We start from the raw sequence: 18,916 nt of genomic DNA, 5'->3' as shown, positions 1-18,916 counted from the left end.
TTATTTGGATGTGGGGGATGGGTACGCAAACGAATCACATGAGCATGTAAACACATAAATAAATGCAAGCGTTACGCTATCCGGTGTCGTTGGGACGTCCATACCATAAGCCCTGACACCTATCCTAACCTTAACCGTTTTAAATGTTAACTTCAATTGGGTAGAGTCAGTTGGGACGTCCCAAGGATTCGGTTGAGACTTTCCCAAAAAAGTGCACCGTTTTTAAACCTATTTCTACCATCTTTGTTTACATCTGTCTTAACGTTACATACATTTTTTTGTAGGCCTAAACTTATACTAGGCCACCAGAGAGAATTTGTCATTGTAGAAAGCCAGCATCGACCTATTTTCCTATGCTTTTGTGCATGTTGACACCAACTTAGCATTGAGAAATGATCAAGCTGAAGCACTCATTTTGATTTTATTGATTTTAATCATCAATAACTACTGCCAGAAAAAATTACATTAGAATATGATATTTTCCCTGTGTGTGCGCACTCCAAAAACTGAGACTAATTTGTAATGCCTAAAATGGTAACAAAAAACACAACACACATAGGATCTTATTCAATAATGTATTGGATGATGGTTTCATACATATGTGAATCCAAGACACTTGGTATATTTTTGTCCATTCCTTAACAGCTTCCAATGCCTTGAAACATGAGATGAGATGTTAGCCTTTTGAACACCTCATCTGTATTAACAGGTTTTAATTACAATAATTTTGACAGGAGAGGTGACACCAGAGCACATATTGTTAAACAACATTTGGAATCCCTTTATGATCAAACCCAAATCTCATAGGTAATTCAGTAAAACAATCACATCCTTGCTTACCCAAGTACTCAACCACTTTACACCTTTTAGTGACAGAGGTCTATGACCATCAAATCACAATCTATCAACAAGGCCAGAAAAATCATGAGGCTTAATTGATATGGGATAAAAAGTCATTTCTAAATGTCTGCTTTTTACTTAGGGATTTGGGATAGAAAATTTCAGATGGACTTTGTTTAGTCTGGTTTTCATTCAATTCACCATCTTATTCACACATTACTAAACCAGTCTTGTGAATACTACAAAGAGTCAATTCAGTCAGTTGAATATATAACACATTGTGTCTGTCACAAAAATTGCCAATTGCAACATGCATGGTTTCACCAGTGTAAAAAGGGATAAGTGCTGATTCAATGTCAATGCGCCAGAACAATAATACAAAACAGTCTATTCCCCTTTTAAGTGATCAGTATGAAATTGCATGCAAAATTCAAACAGTTAAATTAGGTTTATGTGAATATGTAAAGGTCCATAAGGGTCTGTGTAAATCAATTCCATTTTCAGCCATGTATTTGTCAATTCTTCTGTGTAAGACGATGAGATCTCATACAAGAAATGTTACTTCTAAGTACTCCCATACACAGTATCACTGATATAGAAAATTAGTTGTAAAAATAAAGGACAGTTCATCATAGATTAATATAGGATATCCAGATTCCCCATTTCATCCTTAGAGGTATACAGTGTCATTCTGAAGTGTCAAGCACATACTGTATCTGCTCAGCAAGTATGGAAGAGTCAGTTCTGTCAGGATGTCAGCAATTTTATACTTTTACCTCTCCCTGTTTGCTTCACAAAAAACACTATATTAAATGACCTAACATTGTCATTGTACCAATGGATTACAAAATAGCCTGCCATTTCTCTCAAAAAACAACCATTAGTTTTCCATGTGCATTCCCATAGTTAAAACTTCCATAATCCCATATAACATATGGCAGAACCATTCTGTCTACTGGTTATTCTGTTATTATATTCATTAATTATTGTGTTTACCAGTTATGAAAGCGACTGGTTCAGTAAAGCTTTAAGAAGCAAGACTACCCTGAGAGAAGGTCTAAAACATGGGCAAGCTTGCCAGACCAGAACTGGCTCATATGGGTTTTAGTTAAAGGGATAGTTCCCCAAAATAACAAAATTACATATTGGTTTCCTTACCCCGTAAGCAGTCTACGGACAAGGTTCGGCTGCAATCTATGCTTTGGTTTAGTTTGTTGGATGGGATTTATTTATTTTTAGCATTTTTCTGGCATCATGTCCAAATGATCTGAAAATATCTCAAATTGATTGTGAAGCTCAACAAAAAGTTGTCACGTGCACAAGTATAGTGAAATTGCTGCTTATAGATGATTTGAACATGATGTGTGAAAATGCTAATATCGGTAACATGACTTGAATAGGATTTGTGCCACAAATGCTAAAAGGTTAACATTTGGTAACAGTGCCAGGGAAATAAAGCCAAAGCATGGATTACTGTCATTCCTTGTCCGTAGACTGGTTTCCTTACCCTGTAAGCAATATCATTTTGTAATTTGGAAGAATGATCCCTTTAATAAATCTGTACACTATATTTCGATATAGGCAGCACATTTTGTTCAATAACATAAGATATAATTTTCAGTAAATGTGTAATATTTATATATCTATACATATACAATCCAAATCCTCTGAACTAGTTAGACAGTGTTTACTACCAATTTCAACGATACAGTAAAGGCAAAGACTCACTTGTGGACACTAAAAATTACATTTCTTGAATCCTCACAATTATTTAAATCTAAGTGCTGTAAGTAGTTCATACACAAGGTATTGAAGACCTATTAAAATGGTTGAGTACAAAACAGAAGGAAAATACAGAAGATTATAACGAACTGCAAGCATGACAAAACTAATATATTCAATACAGTAGTGGCCAGCGGCAAGGATAATGAGACAATCAATTCCATTTTGTGTCATAGAATGTACATTCTAACTGAATTCAATGTAGTCAAATGTTGGTCATACTGTATCATGTTCTTTCCATCAGGATTCATTTGCATGCTTTCAGATTTTTAATCCAGTCAGACAGAGCCAAACAGAGGGACTTGTCAGTGCTCTATAGTGCATTATTTCTTTCTACAGTATGTTTCCACCATGTAATCAAACCAGAGTTGTTTGAATGACTCAAGACTGTGTTTGCCCACTGAGCTAAGAACAAGATCATGAATGCAAGAGGAACAGCATGAGTCTCTGAAAGGACAGAATTAGGATGGAGAGAAAGGGAGCAGAGGATGAAGCATGTTGTCCTTTGTAATCCAAGAGCAGGGGTTCTCAATGTGGTCTTTAAAGAATGCTCATGTTTGCCTGAGTCTCCTCACTAGAAGATTATCAGGTTCCATTGTTGTCTGAGACATCACTCAAACATATCTTAATCCATTTATTCAAAGGTTGGAAGGTCATGAGTGTGAATAACAACGCAATCATGGCATGATCTGCATCAACAAAAACTGAGGTAACCAGGTGTGCATTGGCCCGTTATAGTCTGAAACCAGTGATTTAGAGGACGAGAGCAGTCTGAAATAAATCATGTAAACTGTGCTCATGTGTAGTGAGTTTCATTTACTGCCTAGTAAACCTCAATGATAAAAAATAAATACAAAATACACTAAATAGATTCTACATTTCCTTTCTTATTTTTTGCAGATGTTTTTTTTTTCCCTCACAAATTTTTGCTCAAGTATATCACAGGTGACTAACTATAGAGGATAACAGGGTCAGTGAAGTACCATGCTACATCTGGTTCAGAAGGCTATTGCAGACAATTCTACAACATGTACAACCACACTTTATATGTTTGTTACAAATGTTTCAAAACATACAACCAAGAAACCAGGTACATACGAGATGTTGAATATTTAGAGTCTTAAAGGACTATCTCTCAGTCAGTAGTAGAATTTCACGGTACTTGACTTAAACAGTCCCGTCTTACAGACAAAATCTGAAAAATTGCTATTCAAAAAGTAGCAAATTTGGTCAGTCTCTTTTTAAATAATTATAGTGCTTTTGATGGCTTAAGACAGGGGTCTTTTTTAATCTCACCCAGTGGCAATCTACACAACTTCAGTGTACATTTCATGACACCATAGCTGCAAAAGTCTTTACATCAGAGTCCATTAGGTAAAACAACAGCTAGTGCTGTTACATATATTTCAAAGTAGTATCCATTATCAAAAAACCTAAAACACATTTATAAATATTTTTTATTTTCTAAAAGTCCTCTAAGGGAATTTTTCTGTAAGAGTTTAGCTCTGGTTCCCCCGGTTTTCCGAAAGGGTTATTTATTTAGTGTGATCAGACAGGGAGCACAGGAGTTGAGGAGCCAGGCTCCACTCCATGTGCTCAGGAAGCTTCTCTTTGAGAGTCTCCCATGTGTGGTGCGATTCAGCAGGACTGAGGAAATGTGGAGGGAGGGAGGGGCCTAAAACTCCCACTCCAGGGTCTCCTCCCGGTTAGCTGCTCTTTCCAGCCTATGGATGATATTGTTGAGGTTGGCCATTTTCTCAGTGCGTCTCTGAACACTCTTGTTGGGCTTGGGGCTCTGGATGGGAGGCAGGGGGTTAGGGTCCAGGCTGTGGTTGGTGCTTGTGGTGGGTGGGTTGGGCAGGGATGGTGAGATGGGTGTAGACGAAGACGGGACAGGGGAGACAGACATCATGAGGCCGGGTGAGGAGGCAGCGGAGGGGGAGTTGAGGGAGACCTCTAGGCTGCTACGACAGGGCTCCGATGATGCCTTGAAGCTGACTGGGTCTACAAAAGACTTGCTGGAGTTGTCACCCTCGTGCCTGGACTGGTTGGCTCTCTGGGGGCCATCTATGGAGAGCTCCCCATGGAAGAGCCCCTGAGCCTGGCTACTCATCCCTTCTTCCTGCCTCAGGCTCTGAATATAGTGTGGAGCCAGGTGGGGCTCTTGGCAGCCGACCATCAGGTCCCCATGCTCCGTTTTCAACTGAGGGAATTGGACGCCCATAGAGAAACACTGGATCTTAGACTGTCCGTTGAAGCCCTCCCTCTCCTCCTCCTCTCCCTCACTGGCCTCCTGTTTGACATGAGGCAGTGTTGTGTTGGCGCTGAGGGGGAGGATGGGGTGGGGGGTGCGTCCAGTGGGGTGCAGCAGACCCCTCTCATCCCCGTCTGAGGTGGGGCTCTGTGTCGCCGAGGGAGAGTAGCTGTGGTGTTCTGCATCCGTGTCGTTGTCCTGGAGACCCTCCATGAGGACCTCCCGTCGCATCCTGGACCTGCTTAGAAAAACACAACAATCAAACAAACAGTTGGAAGGAGCCGTGTATTTCATTCATCCAAAACAAGCATTCAAGTATTCTGTTAGTAATTCCATGTACTATATTGATCAAATGTCATTATTCTAGTCCCTCTGGGGGTAGGGATCTGAAGCAATGTCTGACCTATAGTTGTGAAACCAGTTGATGACGGTATTGGTTTTGAGGTTGAGCTGGGAGGCCAGTATCTCAATGGTGTGCTGGGATGGGTATGGCTCCAGGAGATAGGCCTTCCTCAGAGCATCCTTCTCCTCAGCCCCCAGCACCACCCTGGGCTTCTTCACCTGGCTGTAGGGACACAGGTCTATGGAGACCAGGGCGGGGCTCACACACTCAGAGCTGGCGCTGGGAGAGTCACTATCTGAGCCGGTACTCAGCAGTCCATACCGCCGCTTCAGATAGGCTGGGAGGACAGAGAGAGAAAGAGTTAGAGAATTCAATGACAATGCACGGAATAACATGAATCAATACATCACACAGTATAGCTTCTGTACATACATCAATGGGTACACTCAGTGCTCTACTGTATATGAGCAGGTACAGCAAATACACATACTGCTAACCCTGATAACAGAACACCAGATACCATGCTGTAAATAGACCAACCTTTCTTCTCCATCTTCTTCATGTCCCTCAGCTTGTCCACATTGTGCGGGTCGTTGAGCCACAATTGCATGCGGACAAAAGGCTCCCTGCCTTTGAGGCTGAGTTTATGCCAGGGCTTGGGCCTGGAGAGCAGGTCTGAGACTGAGCCCTGGGTGAGGCCCAGTATACTCTCCCCAAACAGCCGCTGGCCTAGAACACACACACAAACAAAAAGGTGTGAGCACACACACAAACAAAAAGGTGTAAACACACACCTTAACACATTTCCCAAACAGAGCACACAAAGTAGATCTGTTTAAACACTGCTGACCTAGTAGACACATGACATAACTAAGACTCAGGGTTTTTCCTAGTCAGGTGGTCAGACCAAACCACAACATATATCAATAACTCACCAGAACATAGACACTCATTTCTAAAAACCCATATCAAGATACACTAACAGACTCACCTAGGTTGTTGTCTGTCAGTACCTCCTTGACTTTCTTGGTGATAGCGTATGTGTCCAACTCTGGGTACATAGCCACCAGCTCCTGGATGCCCAGCGGGGTGTGGGGCTGGTGAAGGGAAAGCAGACTGGGGGTGGACTTCCCTCCCTCTGGGTGGGGGTTCACCAGGCCCTCAGGCTGCTGGTTCTCCTTGCTGCTCTCCAGGGTCAGACTGACGGGCTCCACCAGCGGGCTGGGGTGGCTCTCCTCTGGGCTGGGGGGCGGGGAGGGCGACGACTGGGCCGTCACTGGGCTTTTATCTATGGGCGGAAGTCACAAAACATCAGAGGGTAATATAATCAGTTAGAGAAACAGATAAAGAAGCAAAGAGACCTTCTCCATTCAACTGATTGACCAGAACTTAAATGTATACAAACTATTACTTCTATTAAATAAATGTGTCCATGTTGCAATGTGATATGGAGTGGCCCACCTTGAGAGAGGCTCTGGCTGGGGAGCTGGTTGAGTCCTTGTCCCAGCTGATCCAGCAGCCACAGCTGCATGCGGATGAAGGGTTCCCTGCCTTTCTGGGTCAGCTTGCTCCAGGGTTTGGGCCGAGACAGCATGTCACTCACACTGCCCTGAGACAGACCCAGCACCTGGAGAGGACACCAGAAACAGGATAAGAGTCAGCAAGTAAAATAGAGTAAACAGGAGTAAATAGTAAACAGCTATTTCTAATGTGAATATGAATCTCAAGGTGATAAAGATCTTGGGGAGAAAAGTTTGGCTATTTCATACACTCTTTTGCAAGACGAAAATCAGTTTGAGAACTATTTTAAATGTTGCATATCTACAACCACTAGAGGGCGGTAGTACACAACCTATACAATTAAATAAAGCTTTTGCTCTGTAATCATCTTTTACTTAAAAAGAAGCCTTGCTAATTACTTAGTTGTATGATGCTACAAGGCATAAAAGAGTCACAGAAAAACAATGCAAACCATTTTAGATGAAGCATGGACAGACAAATCAGGACGAAGTAAGGAAGTTAGTACAGCAAAGTAAAGTGAACACACCTTTTCACCAAAGATCCTCTGACAGATGCCATTCTTGGCCAGCTTCTCTTTGACCTGTCGGGTGAGTTCGATGGTGTCCACCTCGCGATACATGTACATCTCATACTGCTCCGGCGTCAGGGGCGGCACGGTGGGCTTCAGGGTGCGGGGGATATATGATGGGTAGTAGGCCAGGCCACGGCCAGTTGACTCTCCACTCACTGACACGTCTGACTCCACCTTCACCTCCACAGACTGCATCATCCCCGAGCCAGTGTCCTCCTCGGCCGCAGACGCCTCCTCACTGTTGGGCAGACACTCTCCGTTCTCCAACCGGGGCAGGGCCGAGGGGCCCGAGGACGAGGAAGAGGACAGGGAGGGAGACACTGAGGTGAAGGGCTGAGAGCTGCCGCCCCCTACGCCGCCCACCATGCCTATGGGCCCCCGCTCCACGGACCAGTGTTGGTCGAAGTAAGTCCCTGCCTCGCCGATCTCTGACTTGACTTTACGGATGATGTTCTGAACAAAGGCGGCAGGGGAGAGGACACTGAGGGGGGTTTGGGGGCTGCTGATGGGGTTGGCCATGCACATAGTCACCGTGCCCCCCTCCTCCTGTTTGATGAAGGTGGGTAGGGGCAGGCCCTTGGAGGGCTCAGGGAGCCCCAGGCGCTTCACTTGGGGCCCAGCGCTGGTGGCAGAGGCCCTGCCACAGACCTCCATCTCCATCAGAGCCTGCTGCTGCGCCTGCATCTCCCTCCTGGCCTGCTCCAGGATGTTCTTGATGGTGTCGTCTGAGCTGCTGTCTGCCCCGTTACTGCTCCTGCCCGAGGGGCTGCCCAGGGACGACTTAATGTCACCTGCAGAGCGCACACACACAGTCACAACACACCCACCGTTACACACAACTCTATGAATACATACTCCACACCAACTTCAAAAACTTAAACTGCCATCAAAACCAATTGCTGTCAAAATGTATACACCAAAATAATGATAATCTAAATGTCACCTGACCTAGCACAGTTGAATAAAGAGTAGATGTATAACCTGTTCCAGACCCACCTCCTCTCTGGGACTGGATCTCCTTCTTGGCCTGCTCCAAGATATTCTTGATGGCGTCGTCTGACCCAGTTTCAGGAGTTCGGATGCGAGGAGTGATGCTCCCTGCCACAGAGATGGTAACAGAGAGAGAGAAAGGGGGTGAGTGGGATGGCTGATCAGAGAGCAGTTACAAGGCGTTGCTTTTGACTGGTAGATCAATGGCTGCCTTTGAGATCTTGGCATCTGAGGTTGCAGTATACGGCAAGTTCAACTTTCAAAAGCTCTGAAATCTGGGGAGAAAACAAAGTTTAAAAGTAACACAACAAACATGGGAGAGAAAGCCATGAAGAAGTTTGAGGTGCAGGCCAAGGAGATTAAAAGGTTGAACCGCAGAGAGGTCCAGAAACTACACCACCAGCCTTTCAAAACACACCACATGAGAGACGAGTGGGCAATGCTGCTCTATCCCTCAGCACTAATAAAATCCTGAAATGAAAACACTGCTACCGCAATACATCTGCAGACAACCTTTAGTTTTAGCACATTAAATGCTTTTAAATGAATGCCTGCAATTCTTTCAGTCTAGAAAGTGAGTTTTCATGGCTGGGCACTGTGATCCTGTCCAGTATTTCCTGACACACCCAGTGATCTGCTGTTATATCTGTGGTTCAGGATAACCACTGTCCAGTCCACTCACCTCTCTGTCGGACCTGGATGGTTCTGAGGGCCAGAATATTCTGTTCATCAGACAGGAACTGTTTCATCTTGATGAAGGGCTCCTTGCCTTTCACTGTCAGCTTCCTCCAGGGCTTGGGCCGGGCCAGGATCTCACTGACCGAGCCCTGTGATAGGCCCAGCACGTAGTGACCAAACACACGCTGGCCAATGTTGTGCTTCAGCAGCTGCTCTTTGATCTGGAAGGCAATATCTGCTGTCTCCAACTGGTCATCATCGCCTGCAGTGGAGCTCCCACTCTCTGATTGGTCACTGGGCAGGCCAGCCTCAATGCCCCCAGTTCCTGCAGGTCCCTGATTGGTTGACATTAGGGCGGCTTTGGCTGCGTACAGGGCGGTGGGGAAGGCCATGATGGGGCTGCCGGCTTCCTTCTTGAAAAGTGGGGAGCAGAGGAGCTGCTTGTGGAGAACGTGGTCCACAGACAGCCTGCCCCCTGAGCAGGGGGACACAGAAAAGGGGCGGGGGAGGTCGTAGCTAGAGGACGAGACTTCCATGGTGGGAGGACCAGGGCTGGCCGAGGTACGCACATCCACCTGGGAGACTGAGAAGAAGGACCCTGTGGGCCTGCCCCCCTCTCTGCCTGACTCCTCCGATTGGTCCTCATCTGTAGACACAGACACACTCAGTTTGACAGCACTTTCACAGCCACTGGGGTTAAAGCTGCATAGAACCAACACCGACACTACGTGAAGCTTACATACACTGTTTAGTCTCGGGTCTATAAACTACAAAACAGCTTTCAAGAACTACAATTAGTAGTCATAGACATACCAGCTGACTTGGAAGGCGAGTCGAGACTGACTCCCTGATCTACAAATAACCTTGCATCATAAATAACTACTGCATATGATTTGTAGATCAGTCAGTCACAATTTACCCATGATACATCACGGTTTTGATGCACTCGAACGTGGCCATAGACACTGTTGCCTCACCATTGTTGTGTAAGACTCTGGCCTTATCCATCAGGTATTTGTGAGAGGGAAGAAAGGCCTCTTTGTCCAGCAAAAGAGCCTCTGCAGCCTTGGCAGATTCCTGGTGACACATACACACACAGGCTGTTAAATTCCGATGTATCAATTATAGTGGCTGTAGAAATCCTTACAATGGATGCTGCTCACTAAAGCATTCAATGGCCCTGCTGTACTTTTTCTTCCTTGACCGCAGTGGAACATTAAGAGGAAAACAAGTATCTTTTGAAACAAACTACTCTGTTTAATACTGGGCTATGAACAACAACGCAATACACAGCAGACCGTTAGTAAATATCTCACCTGGGATGAGCTACCATTTGCTGATGCCAACTTCATTACCTTCAGGATACTAGAGGGGGAAAAAAAAACAGTATGAATGTTATAGTGTTCCTGTATATAAGACGGTGTAAAACATTTAGTAGTCTCTTATCAAGCACTGTGGGTCACCTGAGATCTGTTTTAATCTCGTCATAGTCCATCTGGGATTGCAGTTTAGTTTCTAATCTCTGAAACAGTCAAAGAGAGGAAGCATATTTCACAAAACTCCACTAACAAGAAGGTACCTCTTGCCATTTGAGTGTGTGCAATAGAACATACCTCAATAGCTTCTGTTTTATAGGCCAGCTGGTGTTCCAGCGATATGATCTGATTGGCTGAGGTGTCCTGGACTTCCTGTAGTGTGAACTGCAGTCTCTGTACATTCTCCAACAGCCTGAGGATCTCACGGTCTTTAGCAATCAGCTTAGCCTCCAACTTGGATGACAACACACCACCCTTCTCATCCCTCTCCTAAGGGGAAGAAAGGCAGGGTGTGAGAGAAAGAAAGTCAAAGAGTAAAAGACGCTGAAGGGTAAGTTAATGAAAAGGCGAAAATTCTAATATTCTGCTATCCAGAATTCACACACTTAAAAGATCCATGACGTGAAGCTTGACTTGGCTCCCTGTCAATGAATTTGAAGGGGAAGAAATCGAGGAACACATTGATCTAAAGAGGAAGTGGATGTGGTCTTGTCTTACCCCACTAGTGCCCTCTGGTGGATTATAGCTGCCTGGGGTGGTGCTCCGGGCACTGGCCAGCTGCTCCTTTAGCCTTTCCACCTGCCTCTGGGCCATCTCCGCTTTCTACAACCAAACATCACAGAATAACAACTCACACAACAAAACACTGACACAACCAATCTGTCAGTCACTCAGCAGATATACAGATGAACTGGTCCTGAAGAGAACAGAAACACAAATTAGAGGACAGACCCTCAGCAAAAAAAGAAATAGGAGAGGGGTTGAGACAACACCCACCAGCAGAAGTGTGCATCTACCACTCCATTTTGCTGAGAGGACTGTTTAGTCAGCGCACTTTCTTCCCAAACTGTTTACCTGCTCTGTCACACTCGGGCTGCTAATTAATGATTCATTTTGAGAACATTTATCTAAGAGCTGCTGGCGGAGAGAGAGGGTAGGATAAAGAGCAAATGACAGAGCGAGCAAGTGAGAGAGAGAGCGAGAAGGAAATAGAGGAACAGGAGAGAGAGAGAGAGAGAGAGAGAGAGAGAGAGAGAGAGAGAGAGAGAGAGAGAGAGAGAGAGAGAGAGAGAGAGAGAGAGAGAAGAGAAATCACTAGGAAGGAAATATAGCAATCAAGGCAATGAGGTAAGTAAGAGCCCCAGCTCATGGCACTCCGACATCAATCGCGCTCGGCAGTCTCTCCTGTCCTCTACTGAGTGTTGCCGTGGAGCACCCACAGACGGGGGCCAGGTTTTTCTGTCTCTAATCACAGGGGCTCAGGGAGTGGGAGGCAGGGGAGGAGGCGGCATGGGGGCTGCAGGATGCAGGGTGTCTAATTAAAACAGGAGGCTTGATTACAGGAGTGATTACCTTAACGAATGAGCATCTCAATCAGAGGGCTGCCTACAGGACGGCAGGTCTCACTCACCTGGTTCGCCTTCTCAAGGTTCATCATGATCACGCTGACCTCCTCTACCCTGGAACACACACAGAACCAGCCAGTGGGTTACTGAGGGGGCTATCTCATAGTTTAGTATGATTTATACACCCTCCTTGACTTTTACACACTTTCCTTACATGATTCACAGTAAATCACACACTGACCCCGTCTTCACACAACATCAAGAAAGCATCCGTCCTCACATAGCGCCCTGGACTGCCTGTCTGACCCCTACTCAGAGTTCTTTGGAGATTGCATCCCAACATGCCTCCATACATCTAACAATCAGAAGTCTAATTTAAATAGCAGCTCAGCCAGATTATTCATGAGGTTTGTTTGAAGTTCAACAGTTTCTTTTTAGACACATGGGACTTGATTTTCAAAAGGTGTAGAAAAATGAATTAATGAGGATTGTGAGATTGATTAAAATATGCACATAGATTTCTGGATTTTTTCAGGACAAAGAAACCCCTTTCCCTTTTCACTAAATGTGTTTTTGAGAGGAAATCAGAGATCTTGTTCACTATCAAACAAACTCTTTTCAAACCAACCATGTTCTTCCTCACCCCACTCTGCCCCCACAGTGCCCTTCATCTCACTGCTGGTTATTATGGGCTTGCTTTAGGAAGATGAATGACACAAACAACTTAACTCATCACCCATTCTGAATAGTCACAAAGCATTGCTTTCCAACATTTTGTGTGGTTAACAACAGTTAGAACCCCAAATTCAAGACCTTTAAAATGCCCAATCATCCAATATTTCTCCATATTAATTAGTGGTAGTGCTGTGCTGGTGTACAGTCCAAGACTCATAGGGCTCTGGGCAGTGTCCAGGCCACGCCAATAAGCCTATGATAGATGGGACCACACTGACAGAAAAAGGTAAGAGGTCACATAGATTTAATGAACTTGTGCAGCATGGAAAAATGCTTTATATTGATTACCTGTTCAGATACTCAAAATCAGCCAAAGTAGCCAAATTACCCTAATTATCAACATCAAGGAAAAAGTCAGTGAGAGTAAGAAGAGGTAAAGTTGGAATCACAGAGCCATGGGGATGAGTCCTGAGAGAGAGGTAGTGGTGATTATGGGCCAGGGGGTTGTGTATTTAGTATTCCTATTAGACTACTGCAGTCAGTTGAGGACAACACCCACTCATATGTCAACCCCTATAGGATGTATAACTCATTACCTATTCATTAACTACAAACCCAGCCATTCACAAATGAAGCACTGGCCCGGTGGCCCAAGCACCAACACACAACCATCCTTCCTCTTCCTCACAGGGAGCTAAAGAGCTGTCAGTGTGAACAGCTGCTGAACATGAGAGGGGAGTCAAATGGAAAATGTTTCAAATCCAGCAGAATGGATGGCGGTGGGTCTGGAAACTCCAGTTCAATTGCACCATGGATTAAGCCTGGGAGAAAATCCATTAGCACCGGCTCACTGTGCTCCGTCCGCAGCACTACCCAAACAAAGGAGTGTTGACTTTGAATGTCTATCGACATCCGTCATACAACTTCACATTCATTTCAACCGTTGAGCTGGATGCATAGCGCTCACAGATCCAGGACAAGGTAGAATATTTCTGGAGCAATCTTTAAAGGGAGCCATCCTTCTTGAGGCGTGTCAAGGCTCTGGCTGCAGACAGAGAGGGCCAACACAGAGTCTCCCATGGGGGCCAGAACAATTTGTAAATCATTTTTACACTACAAATTGACCGCAAGAAGCCCAAACAGATATCATATTTGAAAAAAATAATAATTTCAAACCTTGCTTACATTTGTATAATCACATCTCTTCAAATCTAAAATCACCTAGAGCTTTTACAGTCTTTTATGTCCAACAATGAAAAATTGTGGGGCCAAATAAAAACACCTGTGGGATGCCAGTTGGGGAACCCTGCCCTATAATGTGCACTACCCGCCTAGGGCTCTGGGCAAAAGTAGTGAACTATAAGGAAATAGGGTGCCATTTCAGATGCAGCCTAGGTCTGTTTTTACAATGGCATTCTAAGGGTTCAGACTGGAAATGGGTTCAGTACATTACAGTGGGGGAGTGACCATGTGTTGATTCGGGTAGCATGGCTAAAGAGAGACGGCTGAGCATAGTGGTGTATGCATAGGTGGGCTGAGTAGGGACATGCAGTAGTGTAGATGGAGAGACCATGAGAAAAGTGAAGGATTGCAATGGAAGCAGCAGAGAGGACAGTATGGACATGTTAGAGAAGCAGCAGAGAGGACAGTATGGACATGTTAGAGAAGCAGCAGAGAGGACAGTATGGACATGTTAGAGAAGCAGCAGAGGGGACAGTATGGACATGTTAGAGAAGCAGCAGAGAGGACAGTATGGACATGTTAGAGAAGCAGCAGAGAGGACAGTATGGACATGTTAGAGAAGCAGCAGAGAGGACAGTATGGATATGTTAGAGAAGCAGCAGAGAGGACAGTATGGACATGTTAGAGAAGCAGCAGAGAGGACAGTATGGACATGTTAGAGAAGCAGCAGAGAGGACAGTATGGACATGTTAGAGAAGCAGCAGAGAGGACAGTATGGACATGTTAGAGAAGCAGCTGAAAGGGCAATATGGACATAGAATAGAGAGACAGCCAGGCTCTTACTTGTTGGCCTTCTCCTGTTCGTATTTACACCGCAGGTCCAGCAGGTCTGTCTGGGCTGTGCTCAGAGCTAGAAAGATAAAGGAAGGCCATTAGTCATGATGTCCTTTCGCCTCACAGTGTCCAGAAAGGACCATCGGACAAAAATACTCACATGAATGCAGCACTTTGATCCTCTCCTCGGCCTCACCCAGTCTGTCGGCCAGAGTGGTATCTGCGTCTTCGGCCTTCCTATGAGGAAGACAAAATGTCTAAGATGACCAAACTTTCATAGACTCTCAGGAATACAGCACACAATACTGCATTGCATTCTGTTTACATCTAGGTCTATTTTCATTGTACAGTATGACTGATGAGGGCTGTTCTAATTTGTGTCTGTATTATACACATCATTCACAGGGGTTATTATACACAGGGGTTATTATACACAGGGGTGTGAAGGAGGCGAGGACCAGGCCTGTGTTTCTCACCCCTCTGTCTGACTCTGGATCTGGTGGTTCTGCTGAGGTGAGCATGTGGCTCTGAAGGCCTGTTTGCTTTTGGGAGTCATCACACAGGCGGTCCGGCTCGATGCCTCCACAGCTCCTGACGCTGCTGCTGGGCCGTCCTCTGTGTCGTCTGTGGAGAAGAGAAGGATAGGAGAGTGAGAGGAGTACAGATGAGAGCTGTAGTCATCTGAAGTGAGGGGCCACAGAGAGAGTGCATGGAACAGAGACATCCTTGTGCACTTGGGTTGGAAACGATTCAGGGAACAGAACAGAAAACCGGAAAATAACGTCATTTTTCAAGGACCAGAATCAGGAACAAAAGTGATCGATACCGTTCTGGAACAGAACCGTTATTTTAAAAGCATGGGAACAGGTTAATAACGTTATTTTTTACGAACATGTGATTTTTTCCCCAGTCACACAACAAATAATACACAACAAAGCACCTATGCAAATCCCTCACTCTGTCACTCAGAAACTTATTCAAGTGTCTGCCTGTCAGCTGAAAATCTTTGCCAGTGTTTGTGTGTGTAGGCTACCTGCCCCGCCAAAGCATAGTCTACTATAGCCTATTGACTTTACAAGCGTGATTCAGAAATTAGAGAGAGATTTTTAATAAGAGAAGAATGGATTGACTTTTTCAATGCTAGTTAAGGATACTATAGTTATTACGTTTCACATTGGATTTATTAATGACAAAAAGGTAAGACGTCGGGGAACAGTGAAACGAAACGACAATTTTAAAATAATTTCTGTTTTACTACCCTGCTTGTGTGGCTTATAGTGTGTTTTTGCACAACAAAATCACTTTCTAGATGTTTTTATCTGAAAAATAAATGCTTTACAACTTTGAACACACAAGCAGCAGTGAGCTGGGCCTGGGCCCATTCTGGGGTGAGTGCTGTGGCAATGGCACTGACCTGGCTTGTTAAAGCACTCCAGGTGTCTCCTCCAGTGCCTGCTGACCTCCCTGACCAGGGCCTCACTGTCTGGGGCCGAACTCTGCAGCTGCTGCAGCCTCTCCTCCAGGGTGTGTGTGGCCTCCAGCACAGGAGCTGGGTCTGAGAGCAAAAACACACGATGGAGAGGAATTTGCTATTATTCTATGAACCATTCCACACAAAACAGCCACTCACAAATAAAGAGAATTCAAAAGCTTGTACAGCGCCTTCGGAAAGTACTCAGACCCTTTTACTTTTTCCACATTTTGTTACGTTACAACCTTATTCTAAAAATAATGTTGTTGTTGTTTTTTCCTCAATCTACACACAATACCCCATAATGACAAAGCAAAAACAGGTTTTTAGAAATTGTTGCAAATATATTACAAATAAAAAAATTGAAATATTACATTTACATAAGTATTCAGACCTGTTACTCAATACTTTGGTCTTCTTGAGTATGACGCTATAAGCTTGGCACACCTTTATTTAGGGAGTTTGTCCCATTATCCTATCAAGTTGTCAGGTTGGATGGGGAGCATTGCTGTACAGCTATTTTCAGGTCTTTCCAGAGATGTTCGATCGGGTTCAAGTCTGCCTGGGCAATGGAAGGACATTGAGACTTGTCCCAAAGCCACTTCTGCGTTGTCTTGGCTGTGTGCTTAGGTTTGTTGTCCTGTTGGAAGGTGAACCTTCATCCCAGTCTGAGGTCCTTAGCGCTCCGGAGCAGGTTGTCATCGAGGATCTCCCTGTACTTTGCTCCGTTCATCGTTCCCTCAATCCTGACTAGTCTCCCAGTGCCTGCCTCTGAAAAACATCCCCACAACATGATCCTGCCACCACCATGCTTCACCGTAAGGATGGTGCCAGGTTTCCTCCAGACGTGACGCTTGGTATTATTGTGTTGTGGCTATGACTACAGACCCGTAGCACTCACGTCCGTAGCCATGAAGTGCTTTGAAATGTTGGTAATGGCTCACATCAACACCATTATCCCGGAAACCCTAGACCCACTACAATTTGCATACCGCCCAAACAGATCCACAGATGACGCAATCTCTATTGCACTCCACAATGCCCTTTCCCACCTGGACAAAAGGAACACTTATGTGAGAATGCTATTCATTGACTACAGCTCAGCGTTCAACACCATAGTACCCTCAAAGCACATCACTAAGCTAAGGATCCTGGGACTAAACACCTCTCTCTGCAACTGGATCCTGGACTTCCTGACGGGCCGCCCCCAGGTGGTGAGGGTAGGTAGCAACACATCTGCCACACTGATCTTCAACACTGGAGCCCCTCAGGGGTGTGTGCTCAGTCCCCTCCTGTACTCAATGTTCACCCACGACTGTATGGCCAGGCACGACTCCAACACCATCATTAAGTTTGCAGACGACAACAGTGGTAGGCCTGATCACCGACAACGACGAGACAGCCTATAGGGAGGTCAGAGACCTGGCCGGATGGTGCCAGAATAACAACCTATTCTTCAACGTAACCAAGACTAAGGAGATGATTGTGGACTACAGGAAAAAGAGGACCGAGCACGCCCCCATTCTCATCGACGGGTCTGTAGTGGAGCAGGTTGAGAGCTTCAAGTTCCTTGGTGTCCACATCAACAACAAAACTAGAATGGTCCAAACACACCAAGACAGTTGTGAGGAGGGCACGACAAAGCCTATTCCCCCTCTGGAAACTAAAAAGATTTGGCATGGGTCCTGAGATCCTCAAAAAGTTCTATAGCTGCAACATCGAGAGCATCCTGACTGGTTGCATCACTGCCTGGTACGGCAACTGCTCGGCCTCTGACCGCAAAGCACTACAGAGGGTAGTGCGTACGGCCCAGTACATCACTGGGGCTAAGCTGCCTGCCATCCAGGACCTCTACACCAGATGGTGTCAGAGGAAGGCCCTAAAAATTGTCAAAGACCCCAGCCACCCCAGTCATAGACGGTTCTCTCTACTACCGCATGGCAAGCGGTAGCGGAGTGCCAAGTCTAGGACTAAAAGGCTTCTCAACAGTTTTTACCCCCAAGCCATAAGACTCCTGAACAGGTAATCAAATGGCTACCCAGACTATTTGCATTGTGTGCCCCCCAAGCTGCTTCTTTTTTACGCTGCTGCTACTCTCCGTTTATCATATACCATCATTTGCAAATAAATTCATTAAATATCCTACAATGTGGTTTTCTGGATTTTTTTTCTCATTTTGTCTGTCATAGTTGAAGTGTACCTATGATGAAAATTACAGGCCTCTCTTATCTTTTTAAGTGGGAGAACTTGCACAATTGGTGGCTGACTAAATACTTTTTTGCCCCACTGTATGTAAATAAGGTATTATTTTGATATTATTTATTTTTATTCTAAAAACCTGTTTTCGCTTTGTCATTATGGGGTATTGTGTGTAGATTGATGAACATTTTTTATTGAATCAATTTTAGAATAAGGCTGTAACGTAACAAAATGTGCAAGTCAAGGGGTCTGAATACTTTCTGAACGCACTGTACATCTGAACATAATGTAAAAACGGTCAAGTATAAAGTTCAACACTTCAGTCAAGTGAATTTCATTGCAGTCTATTTGATCAAATATAATGAGATATCACAATTATCCTGGTTCTGCTGTCAAAATACTTATCCTATTATTCAACTTGTGTCAGGATCTTTAAAATGTAACTTTTTAAACAGCCTACTATCCCAAATCCTGCATGAGACAGTACAGGACAGTGCATCATATGCGCTCCTTCACAGCAGTATCAACAGTAGGAGACAGAATCCCACTGAGAAATTGTTCCCAAGAGTGTCTCTGGAATTCACTCAAATTAGATGCCTTTGAAAATCTCACAGGCTGGGCCTAATGACATGAATAGACTAAACTACTGAGATCAATGGAGAGCATCACCTAAATGTATAAATTCATTAAAAAGT

At 44.8% G+C, this 18,916-nt stretch overlaps 1 protein-coding gene across 1 annotated transcript in view; it reads right to left on the bottom strand.

Moving 5' to 3' along the window:
- Nucleotides 1-563: 563 nt before the first annotated feature.
- The window catches only part of LOC139410813 (homeobox protein cut-like 2), a 117,965-nt gene continuing 99,612 nt past the window's right edge, over nt 564-18,916 (bottom strand). The window contains exons 5-22 of the mRNA XM_071156342.1: nt 15,966-16,106; nt 15,028-15,175; nt 14,712-14,788; nt 14,561-14,627; nt 11,926-11,974; nt 11,013-11,117; nt 10,593-10,784; nt 10,443-10,501; nt 10,296-10,344; nt 9,957-10,056; nt 8,984-9,625; nt 8,308-8,409; nt 7,267-8,102; nt 6,681-6,846; nt 6,211-6,507; nt 5,760-5,948; nt 5,280-5,556; nt 564-5,114 (exon numbers count right to left, since the gene is read on the bottom strand). Coding sequence (XP_071012443.1) covers nt 4,298-5,114; nt 5,280-5,556; nt 5,760-5,948; nt 6,211-6,507; nt 6,681-6,846; nt 7,267-8,102; nt 8,308-8,409; nt 8,984-9,625; nt 9,957-10,056; nt 10,296-10,344; nt 10,443-10,501; nt 10,593-10,784; nt 11,013-11,117; nt 11,926-11,974; nt 14,561-14,627; nt 14,712-14,788; nt 15,028-15,175; nt 15,966-16,106 — 4,313 coding nt within the window. The 3' untranslated portion in view covers nt 564-4,297. The remainder of the gene's footprint in view (nt 5,115-5,279; nt 5,557-5,759; nt 5,949-6,210; nt 6,508-6,680; nt 6,847-7,266; nt 8,103-8,307; nt 8,410-8,983; nt 9,626-9,956; nt 10,057-10,295; nt 10,345-10,442; nt 10,502-10,592; nt 10,785-11,012; nt 11,118-11,925; nt 11,975-14,560; nt 14,628-14,711; nt 14,789-15,027; nt 15,176-15,965; nt 16,107-18,916) is intronic.

The sequence above is a fragment of the Oncorhynchus clarkii genome, chromosome 6 (genome assembly GCF_045791955.1).
Source record: "Oncorhynchus clarkii lewisi isolate Uvic-CL-2024 chromosome 6, UVic_Ocla_1.0, whole genome shotgun sequence".
NCBI lineage: Eukaryota > Metazoa > Chordata > Actinopteri > Salmoniformes > Salmonidae > Oncorhynchus > Oncorhynchus clarkii.
Note: the sequence above shows the minus strand (reverse complement) of the source record. Positions and strands in the feature narration are given on the sequence as shown.